We start from the raw sequence: 11,354 nt of genomic DNA on the forward strand, positions 1-11,354 counted from the left end.
AAAGAAGAGAAAAACAGGTAAATGAACCAGTCGGTGAGTCGACTCGCAGCTTTCTGAGAAATGAAAGAAATATCAAATACGGAATATTCTAATTTTCCTTTTTATTTTTTATTTATTTTTTTATTTTTCATAAAAGTTTTGGTTTGAGTCTTGCTGAAAAGAAAAAAACGCTACCTTGTTTCTTGTAATTTTTCTCTCACCCATCCTCAGGCTGACGCGGGTTGTTTCTCTATCTAAAAATCGATCGACTCCAATCAACCATAACTCAGCTGATTTCTCTCTCTAGTCGATGAGCTCGCGAAGTTCACAATCACCTTGACAGAGAGAGACAGAGAGAAAGAGAGATCGAGTTTTGCCTTTACTCTTTTTCAAGTATATTGTCATCATGGGTCAAGCTTTTCGCAAGCTCTTTGATACCTTCTTCGGCAACACTGAGATGCGAGTACTCCCACTCTCCCTCTCTCTTTTTTTTATTTATTTTTTTTATTTCAATTTTATTTTCGTTCTGTTTCATACGAATTTTGTAGCTTTTTCTTGGGTTTGATAATTTTTACTGCCGATGGGCATCTAGGGTTTTCATATAATAATGATTTATCGGTGTTGTTTTTAGCTTTTAGTTATTGAATTCTCCAATTGGTCTTCTAAATATTATATATGTCATTATTAACTTGCATATTTAGTAATTTACTCACCTGTTGGCGTTTTTTTCCCCTTCCATTTTTGGATTTAGGTACTGTTCAATTGCAGCAGATTTATTTGAATATCTCTCTCTCTCAATGATTACATAATATTATACGATCACATTAATACCTTACCCTCCCCCCCAATAAATATATAATATTTGTAATCCAATTTCCAGTAAATGCATGAATAATGGCTTATTTCGCATGCATTTATTATATTCTAAATGCTTGACTTCTTTTCTTGTTTCTTCGTGCTTACCTTTAATTTAAGAGCATGATATTTACTGGGCATACCTTTGATCCGCTTTCCTTATTTACCATTTTCATTTGCTGTGGCTTAGGTCGTAATGCTTGGACTGGACGCGGCAGGTAAAACAACCATCCTCTACAAGCTGCACATTGGAGAAGTTTTGTCAACTGTCCCTACAATAGGTGAGTGTCTTTGATCACTAGAAATGGACTTCGGGCATTGATGTTGACAAGTTGTTGTTTGAGTGTTGTATTTGTAATAGGGTAGATAATGGTTCGATTAAGATATTTGTTAATCTCAGAAGTCTATGCATATCAACAATTGTGATATGTGTGTTTAGATCATCACACTCAATGCACAATATGTTTTTGTAGATTTTTCTGTTAAGGCATCTTTTTTTTTTTTTTTGGTGCCTCAACAGGTTTTAACGTGGAGAAAGTTCAGTATAAGAATGTGATGTTCACAGTTTGGGATGTTGGTGGACAAGAGAAACTAAGGCCACTCTGGAGGCATTACTTTAATAACACAGACGGACTGGTAATGAAACTCTCTGTGGGTTTTACTGGATTATGGTTCTTGCTAGTCTGTTGTCCCTCATTTAGTTACTTTCTGATTTTTCTGTATGCTTTTCTGACTTGTCTCACTGCCCAGTTCACATTTTATAGCTTTATTATTGGTCAAATAGATAGAAGGTTCTAAATATCCATATTTTATATTTCTATCCTATGCAGATTTATGTTATTGATTCCTTGGACAGAGAGAGAATTGGAAGAGCAAAGGAAGAATTTCAGGTTTGTATGTTCAGAAAGGAAAACAGTTTAAATACAAGTGTCGGTAATTGTTTCTTATATATTTACGTTTCTTTTTTCAGGCCATTATCAGTGATCCATTTATGCTCAACAGTGTCATCTTGGTGTTTGCTAATAAGCAGGATATGGTATGCAGTACTAGCTTCTGATCCACATACTGCATGAATGATGTAAAGTTCATGTTTGTAGATATTCAAACATATCAACAAAAGAATGTACATACAGAAGAGGGATTATTACCTTTTTTTGGTCTGCTAATATGACGATTTACATATTGTTTGTAGACATTTGGAACCTAGAATATCTAGATGCATGGGATTTAACCCTCAAGTAATGAGGTTCTAAATCAGAATACTTACATTGCATTCTACTAAATGGTCCACAATTAGATGTCAAATAATGTAGTAAAGGACTGATCTTTTAAGTTAAAAAAAAACGTATTTTCATCTCATCTGACTACTGTTTGGTCTTTTTCTTTGGCCTTTGGAGCTGGCCCAAACTATATTGACCTGTGAATAAACTGAAAAAGCACTTGCTAGGTGTTTTTATTTTATTTTCTGATGACTTTTCTTTCAACATAACAATATATTGACCGTAAGACCAATCATAAACAAAGTAATTTACTTTCCACGGTTAAGACTCTAGGCAGTATGTTTTCTGTTCCCCTGTCAGAGTTCATGTGCTTATCTCTTGTGGGGAAGTTTTTTTCATGACAGGCATACACATAATGGGCAATGTTGTTTCCTTAGCAACTTGGAATGATTTATTTGTTTTATCCTTTCCCTATCCAGAAAGGAGCTATGTCGCCAATGGAAGTATGTGAAGGACTAGGCCTCTTTGATCTCAAGAACAGAAAATGGCACATACAAGGGACTTGTGCCCTTCGCGGTGATGGCCTTTATGAGGGCCTGGATTGGTTAGCTAGCACACTGAAAGAGATGAGAGCTGCTGGATACTCTTCAGTGGGCACTTCATCATTCTAATAGTTGAGGTCGAGACTTTGTACCTACTTATTTTTTTACCAGCAAAGTGGCAAGCCCCATTTACAGTCTTTCTTATTTCTTTCTGCAGGTTTATTAGGATTCTTGGGGATGGTCAATTGATAAAGCTGAGGAGTTGGTCATTTGTGCATCCAAACGTCCTGAGTCCTGACTGTAATCAACTTTTTTTTTGTGGTTTTTCTAAATATAGTGAAGTTTATTGGGTGCTTAATCCTGGCCTTGACATTTAGATATGTAACCTATTTCAATGTATATTGAAGTTCAGCAGGTTGTGCAATTGATGAATATTCGCTGGGGTTATATATGCTTTGGATGCCCCTTTAAATATTCGTCATATTATTTTATACTATGTAGATTTGTGATGATTGACTTGTGTGTAATTAAAGGTCTGAGCCTGAGGTTGGATCTTACATATGCAAGTCTCCTCTATTACACGGTCCACAGGTGCTTTACTTCATGGGGTGGATTGAAAACTCTTGGGGCGTTGATGGTTGTTTGAATATAAACGCTTGGATCAAATTAATTTTGCAGAGGATGCTGAAGGCAGGGCTAGTGACTGGAGTGAAGTTGTAACAAGGTAGCTGTACTGGAAGGTGCGGCTGGATCACCTCCTTTTCAGGGAGAGCTAATGCTTGTTAGGTATTTTGGTTTGATATTGCTTCACACCCAAAAAGAAGCGAGCTACGTCTGAGTTAAACTTGGAGATGGAAGTCTTCTTTCGTTTCTCGACGGTGAAGTAAGATTAAGCTAATGAGCTTATTATCCTAGGTCGGAACAAGTTGATAGGATCTCCTTTTTTACGCCCCCATGTCGCCACACGAATATTATATTACTTTAGTTGTAATTTAGATGATGCATTCGTGACATTTCTTTTCTTTTGAGTCAATTCCCTCAAGCATGGATAAAAATATCCATAATATTGTATGTCTAGATTTCAGTAATTTTATTCACCAATATTTTTTCAATATTGGTATATATTGATAAAATATCGATATATGTCGGCATAATTGTATAAAATTTTTCAAAATTAAGGAAGAAAAAGAGGAATAAGATAAAATCAAATCGAATTAGATAAAAAATTAATAAAAATAAATCAACAAAAGAATAAAATTTAATTCGAATAAAATTGATATATTGGTTGATATATTCATAAATTTGAATATCCATAGTTAAAGAATTTTTGATATTTTTATTCCAGACCTCAAGATAGCTGGGCTTTTTGGGGCTATGAAATTTGTTCATTCGTTAGAATACTCGCAATCGTGGTGTTCAATGCAATTTTATTTCATGAAATTAAAATAATGGATAAAAATTTACTTATAGTAGTTTAGTTCATTGCAATTGATAGCAATAGGGAGTGCATGAAATAGCACCCGGAATGAATTGCAATAGAGAGCTATCAACCAAAAAAAAAAAAGATACACATGATCAAAAATAAAAGTAGAAAAAAGATACACAAGATCTAATTCCACGTGTCAGCGTTTTAAAGAGGCGCAAGAGAGACTTATCTTTTTAGCGGCTACATTAAAATTATGTAACGGTCACTTGTCTCGCTCAATAGAAAATAACCAACAGCAATTGGGCGACCACACATTGGTCTGTTTGGTTTCTCTTTTTCATTTTTTATTTTGTTTGTTTGGTTTTCTCAGTTGTGAGCATAACTACCACAACCACCGAAGCATGCCCTCATGCCACTCCTCAACGATGTTAACCCACAGATTCCACCGTCTCCACCTCCGCAATTCCCCCAAATTCCGATGCGTGTTGGACCAAATTGGCCCCAATTTCGCGGTCTCATCCTCCCTCAGCTCCGTCTTCACCGCCGCGGCTGCCTCCGGCTCTGGCTCTCTCCACGGTGCCGTCAGCTCCACCATCACCCAAGTCGCTGTCACCGCCGTCGCCATCGCCTCCGGGGCTTGCCTTTCCACTAAGGTTGATTTCTTGTGGCCCAAACTGGAAGCGCAGCCAGGTGCGAGTCAATTTGCGTTTCTGAGAACAATTAGAGCAAGACAAGTAAAAAAACATGCATATAGAAAACCATTTTACAGTTAAATTTTGATCCTTGATAGCTGTGCTGTGCTTTAATACTGTGCAGGCTCTGATATAGTGGAGGGAGTAGACGTGACTGGATATTCTATATTTAATGATCCAAAGGTTTTCCATCTTTATTTTCTGCTTGAATGTATAAGACTCCAATTGATTGATTACCTGCTTCCACTAAAGCAATTTGTCTGTGAAGGCAGGTGCAAAAGGCTATTGAATTTGCTAAGAAAGCTCACCATGGCCAACTACGCAGAACTGGAGACCCTTATTTAGTCCATTGTATCCATACAGGAAGAATCTTGGCCATGTTGGTTCCATCAAGCGGTGAACGAGTAGGCATCTTTCTTATTACCCGTTACTTTTAGTGTACACCCAAAAAAAAAAAAAAAAAAACCCTTCTAGAGCTCAAAAGCAGGTTTCCATCCCATTAATTCCTTCAAAAATTTAAAGTTTGCTGCAGGCCGTTGAGACAGTTGCGGCTGGGATTCTCCATGATGTGGTTGATGACACATGTGAAAGTTTTAGCCATATAAAAGAAGAGTTTGGTGATGCTGTAGCTAAGCTGGTAGCTGGCGTTTCCAGGCTAAGTTACATAAATCAGGTATTATAAGCAGCTTAAAACATCTCATCGGGTGCTATCTTAACCATATCCTTGCCAGTTTTTAAGATCTATGCCCTGAATTTGGCTCCTTTGAGATTCTAATATTGCTTCTTGTTTTTCATTTGGTTGTATAATTTTTAATTTGTTTTGAAGCTTTTACGAAGGCACCGAAGGATAAATGTGAACCAGGGCAGAATTGGTCATGAGGAGGTATAAGACTTAAATTCTACATCGTAATATAAAATCAGCCATGCTATGAGTACTTGAAATTTGAAATGTTTTCAATGTACATTAATCACAAAAGATGAAAATAATTCATAAATACAATTTATCATTATTGAAGCATAAATTTAGATTTTTGTATGTCTCAATCATCCTGTAATTTTATGTGAATTAAGTACTATCTTACATTATGATAATAATTAAGCATCCTTACTTTTGTGTATAAGTATAACCGGTCATGTAGTGATCTTCCACTAGAGAAATGATGTGGATGGTATTTAGTTTTAACAAAGCCAACTGAATGAAGCATAAGTTCATGAAATAACATTTAACTTTATGGGTTTTTGTTCTTGGAGATGATCATATGAGCACCATATTTCAGCTGCTCCAGTTTTCCATATCTCATGCTTGCATTTTTTATCTATCAGGCAAATAATTTACGAGTTATGCTGTTGGGCATGGTTGATGATCCACGTGTAGTGCTTATAAAGCTTGCAGACCGTCTTCACAATATGAGAACAATGTATTGACTCTAAACTTGAATAAATATTATAAGCTTATGCCTCTTATATGATGATTTCTTTGTTTCCATTTTTAATTAATTCCTGAACTTGGAACAATTATCATTTTAATTTTTTTCTTTATAAGATAAGTTTTGACTGACGCGAGCATTAAACAACTAAATCTGTCATTGAAACTTTCTGCTTATTCTTGAAGAGGACTTAATAATATAAACATAGAACCTGTTAATCCTATTATTCTTAAAGTTTGTTGGGAAATGGCCAACCAACCGAAACTTAGTGCTACAGGGAGGGCCCCTTTAGCTATAAGGAGACTGCTTTGTGGCTGATAAATGGTTTCTTGAATTTCCTTTGCTTCTTCACTATGAAGTTGTGGGCTGATAATACTAGCAGATGAATCACACTCCTAGTCGATAATCTTTTACAGTTATGCCTTGCCACTGCCAAAGGCTCAAGCTGTTGCAAGGGAGACCTTAGTAATTTGGTGTTCACTAGCTTCCAGATTGGGCTTGTGGGCAATGAAAGCTGAACTGGAAGATCTGTGCTTTGCTGTTCTTCAGGTATGGCCACAATCTTTTTGGCTCTTATAGAAGATCTCTCATGATCTTTGTGGGTTGCTCTAATGCTTCTTATTTTACTGGCACTATTGCCACTGGTGATTCAACTAAACATCAGACAAAATTGCTTCTCAGTTTCTCATAATGTTCTAATTTTCCTTGTATATCATATGCAGCCTCAAATTTTTAGGAAAATGAGAGCTGATCTAGCTTCCATGTGGAGCCCCAGCAGAAAAGTAGGAAATTCAAAAAGAATATCTGCAAGCTGGCAATCCTTAAATGGAAAAGGCACGATTTCTGACAATGAAGGGTCCATGGCAGTTGATGAAGATGTCACAACCATGAAGGTAAGCATTTAGAAGGAAATTATTTTTTCTTCAATCTGAATTTTACAGTATGGCTAATATGAGGGACAAGTGATGGACAACACATCTAATGGTTGGATTTACTTCAACCTTGTATTGGTTTTACAAATGTGTTAAATCCAACCTTTGGATGTATTGTCCCTCACTTGTCCCTTATATTAGCCGGACTCCTGATTTTATATCCTAAAATTGAAGAAAGCGACACTAAAAGAATGAGGATTATAGTTCGAATAAGCCCCTGCTTAGATACTTATGCTGTTTATAAATTATTTTCAGGATCTTCTGGAAGCTGTAGTGCCTTTCGATGTATTGTTAGATCGGGGAAAACGGTCTAAATTTCTTAATACTCTAGGACAAGGTTTGGAGACTCACACAAGACCAAAGGTTGTGCAGGATGCTGGAATTGCTTTAGCATCTCTTGTAATTTGTGAGGAGGCACTCGAGCAGGAGTTGATCATATCAACTTCGTATGTGCTGCTTCCTTTCCTCTTTTTATTTGCTGCTTGCAGTTTAATGAAAGTTACACACACTCACAACCCCCTCCCCCTGGGAGTTATGTTTTCAGGTATGTTCCAGGAATGGAAGTAACTTTATCCAGCCGTCTAAAAAGTTTGTATAGCATCTACAGCAAGGTATTCATGCACTTCAGAGTTTAATACGTTGCAGGGCTTATGTGCTTACCTTGATCTTTATTGCAGTTATTGTCAGATAGGCTCTTTTGTAGAATTCCATTGTAAGTTCTAAAATATTACTTTTGTACCTCTTAGATGAAACGAAAAGATGTCAGCATCAATAAAGTTTATGATGCCCGTGCATTAAGGGTAGTTGTTGGAGACAAGAATGGAACTTTGCATGGACCTGCTGTCCAGTGTTGCTACAGTCTTCTCGACATTGTACACAAGTAAATCAAAGTGACTTTATCTTCTATTGTTATATAACACAAGCCTTGCCAATACTTTTTCTATTTCCTTTTTTTTTTTAATTTGTTGTGGGATCTTGGTAAGTGTTAATAATATATATGTATATAGGGAGAGAGAGAGAGAGAGAGAGAGAGAGAGAGAGAGAGAGAGATACATAGACAAATTGGCTTATGTTTATAATTTTATGTGCAGGCATTGGACCCCAATTGACGGTGAATTTGATGATTACATTGTCAATCCAAAGTCTAGTGGCTATCAGGTCAGATTTTCCAGTTCATGATCCCATAATGTTTGGGAAAGTCCATTAAAATTAATTGATTCCATTTTTCTCAGTTTCTAATAGCCTTGACTCTCGGGTCATGGTTGGACTGTTCACTCTGATTTGATATAGGTTATATTAGTATTCTGTAATATTTGGGGTTTGGTATGTGTTTTGTACCTTTATCATAGGCCGCTTTTTCATATGTTTTGTACCTTTAATTTGGACTGCAAATCCCCATCTGCAGTCTCTGCACACTGCTGTACAAGGTCCTGATAGGTCATCTTTGGAAGTTCAAATACGAACACAGGTGCCAAATTTCTTCCAAATTTAAAGGAGATCAGAGTTACTTGCTTGTATTTTTAATTTAGCTGATACTAGTATCATTTCATCTTTTTTAGAGGATGCACGAGTATGCTGAACATGGACTTGCAGCACATTGGCTTTATAAAGAGACTGGAAACAAATTGTCTAACATAAGTAGCATCGATGAATCTGAAATAGATGCATCATCCTTTTTCTCCAAAAATATGGAGGACCAAAACTCAACAGAAGATGATTTGTTTCAGAAGTATAGTTTGTTGAAAATTGGACATCCAGTTCTTAGAGTGGAAGGAAGTCATCTTCTTGCTGCTGTTATCATTAGGTATATAACTACTTAATGTCTACTTTACTTAAGTAGCTCTATGAGCATACCAGTCACTAACATTTGTGTTAAACTTGACATTGCAGAGTAGATAAGGATGGAAAGGAATTGCTCGTTGCTGTGAGCTTTGGACTAGCAGCTTCTGAAGCAGTAGCTGATAGAAAATCTTCTTTCCGAATAAAACGGTGGGAAGCATATGCAAGGCTATACAAGAAGGTTTAAGATAGTCTGAAACTTTATTGATTCCACACTGTAGTTAGTCTGAAACTTTATTCATGGAAAGAGGTTTAAGATAGTCTGTGAATTATCCCCTGACTATAGACTTGCTTGGTATATATAGTATATTAAGTTACCCCATTTGCTCTGACTTGGCATTCCAGGTGTCTGATGAGTGGTGGTGTGAACCAGGACATGGGGATTGGTGCACTTGCCTAGAGAAATATACACTCTGTCGAGATGGTATGTACCACAAGGTATGTTTAACATGTTCTTCCTGAGATATGTAGGCAATGCAGTAGATCTCAAATGTTAATTGAATGGAGCATCCTCCAGAGAACTCAGTGATCTTCAGAATTAGGAGAAAAAGAAAATGCAAAAATCTATAGTAACCTGAGAGACCCAGAGTGTATAAATGTCAACAATGTGGAATCGTTCAAACTGAAGTATACAGGGGCATCTGAAATCGGTAATTAGGTTTTTAAGTTTTCGGGCATCTGGTGTATAAATGAGATCTTAAGTTATCAATCTTAGTTCCATGCATATGGATGCCATGATTAAACTTTAACGACTCGCATGAGGAAAATAATTTAAATAATGTTTTCTTGTGCAGCAAGACCAGTTTGGGCGATTACTGCCAACCTTCATTCAGGTTATTGATTTGACAGATCAAGAAGAATCTGAATATTGGGCTGTTGTTTCTGCTGTCTTTGATGGAAGACAGCTTGATTATGTTACATCTACGCCAAGCTTTAACTCAGTTGCATCAACTTCGATGGAAACTAGCATCAATAACAAGGTTTGCCTATGACCTTGCCATTCTGAATCCCATTATGTTAATGACTAGTATGTGGAAATTTTATTAAATTATCCGGTTTTCTTGCTTACATTTGCTTCATGTTTGCATTCAAGCATGATGGAATTATTGCTTCAATCCATTAGGTCATGAGTCATGACCCTGACTCCTGTATATATGTGGAGTTCTCTTTTTCATTTATTTATTTATCAAGTAATTATGTACTTTAAAGCATAGGTTTCAAATATATTTGATTTCGTTTATAATGTAGGTTTAATAAATTAAAGACGGTTCGTTAAAATCAGGTTTTCTTTTCCATGGTTATGAATCTTATGATCCTTTAATCATGGCTCTAGACGACCTATTACTGAAGTCAGTGTATTGCTTGTAAAGTGAGTTTGGGTGTGGTAGTCAGCAGTCTCTATTGCTATAAATAAATTAGTGCCTAAATCATGGTACACGCAAGGCTCCAAACGCTAATGAGCGCTTTCAAATTGTAGGTGCGTTTGTTAAGGACAATGCTACGGTGGGAAGAGCAGCTACGATCAGAAGCAAGCCTTGGACAAGCAAAGCATAGTGGAAATTTTTATGGTAGTACTCCTCCTGGTTCTGTTGTCCTTGGGGAAGTGGTGATTATATGTTGGCCCCATGGGGAAATAATAAGGTTAAGAACTGGCAGCACCGCTGCAGATGCTGCTAGAAGAGCAGGACTAGAGGGAAAACTGGTTTTGGTCAATGGTCAGCTGGTCTTACCCAGTACAAAGCTCACAGATGGTGATGTGGTTGAAGTCAGAGTGTAAGAAATTTTAAAATGTTACTTGTGAATACTAAACAGTGAACAGGGAAAGAAATTGTCATAAGCTTTAAAGTACATATCAGATTTAAGGATTTGATAGGTTGATACCGGTGATATCAGATACAAGAGAAAGTAGAGCCCAGCATACAATTTTTGGAAGTGTAAATGGGCTCTGTATCGGTCTGATATTAGGACGAAATAAAGCAGATATTTCAATGCACATGTGAAAAATTTTACACCATAAAAAAGGTAGAAATTCGTCTACGACAGTGCTTCTTTCTTTGTCTTGTTGAAAATATATACCCGACAGTGCGAGTTAATTACATTTACACCCCTTGAGGTTTATCGTCTTTTTACATATATCCCTGGAGTTTCAAAAATTACACATGCACCCCATGAGGTTTCAAAACTATTACATATAACCTCCTATAAGAGAAAATAAATAAATAAATAAATAAAAAATATTTGTATTGAAATTGGATTAGGAGGTTATATACAACAATTTTAAAACCTCTAGGGGTATATGTATAATTATTGAAACTCCAGAAAGTATATGTGAAAAAACAATAAACTTCAAGGAATGTAAGTGTAATTAACTCCTGACAGTGCACATAACTTATGTTTTGCGCACGTGAATATGAAGTGGTGCACACAAGCCCATCACAATTC

General features: G+C 36.4%; 2 protein-coding genes across 5 annotated transcripts; both read left to right on the top strand.

Annotated features, from left to right (window-relative positions):
* The first annotated feature begins 135 nt into the window (after positions 1-135).
* LOC147289099 (uncharacterized) lies at positions 136-3,155 on the top strand. Of its 2 annotated transcripts, none has more exons than XM_086238753.1 (7): positions 136-442; positions 1,025-1,115; positions 1,355-1,470; positions 1,665-1,724; positions 1,805-1,870; positions 2,534-2,727; positions 2,814-3,155. In XM_086238753.1, the coding sequence occupies exons 1-6, from the start codon at positions 386-388 to the stop codon at positions 2,723-2,725; spliced, it is 582 nt and encodes a 193-aa protein (XP_086094879.1). In that variant the 5' UTR covers positions 136-385; the 3' UTR covers positions 2,726-2,727; positions 2,814-3,155. The 2 variants fall into 2 exon arrangements, with proteins under 2 accessions (XP_086094879.1, XP_086094878.1); XM_086238752.1 differs by having other exon boundaries at positions 138-442; positions 2,534-2,733.
* Positions 3,156-4,321: 1,166 nt separating this feature from the next.
* Positions 4,322-10,985, top strand: LOC147289100 (uncharacterized). Of its 3 annotated transcripts, none has more exons than XR_015121539.1 (18): positions 4,322-4,712; positions 4,839-4,897; positions 4,987-5,118; positions 5,247-5,387; positions 5,541-5,597; positions 6,038-6,132; positions 6,558-6,690; positions 6,864-7,034; positions 7,329-7,519; positions 7,618-7,684; positions 7,820-7,953; positions 8,165-8,231; positions 8,479-8,541; positions 8,633-8,877; positions 8,964-9,093; positions 9,258-9,350; positions 9,430-9,562; positions 9,707-9,847. XR_015121539.1 is itself a non-coding variant. In XM_086238750.1 (18 exons), exons 1-18 carry the CDS (start codon positions 4,424-4,426, stop codon positions 10,687-10,689), a joined length of 2,553 nt encoding a protein of 850 aa, XP_086094876.1. In that variant the 5' UTR covers positions 4,322-4,423; the 3' UTR covers positions 10,690-10,985. The 3 variants fall into 3 exon arrangements, 2 of the variants coding, with proteins under 2 accessions (XP_086094876.1, XP_086094877.1); XM_086238750.1 differs by lacking the exon at positions 9,430-9,562 and adding an exon at positions 10,390-10,985 and having other exon boundaries at positions 9,707-9,892; XM_086238751.1 differs by lacking the exon at positions 9,430-9,562 and adding an exon at positions 10,390-10,982 and having other exon boundaries at positions 4,622-4,712; positions 4,983-5,118; positions 9,707-9,892.
* The last annotated feature ends 369 nt before the right edge of the window (positions 10,986-11,354 follow it).

The sequence above is a fragment of the Dryas octopetala genome, chromosome 3 (genome assembly GCF_963921425.1).
Source record: "Dryas octopetala chromosome 3, drDryOcto1.1, whole genome shotgun sequence".
Taxonomy (NCBI): Eukaryota; Viridiplantae; Streptophyta; class Magnoliopsida; order Rosales; family Rosaceae; genus Dryas; species Dryas octopetala.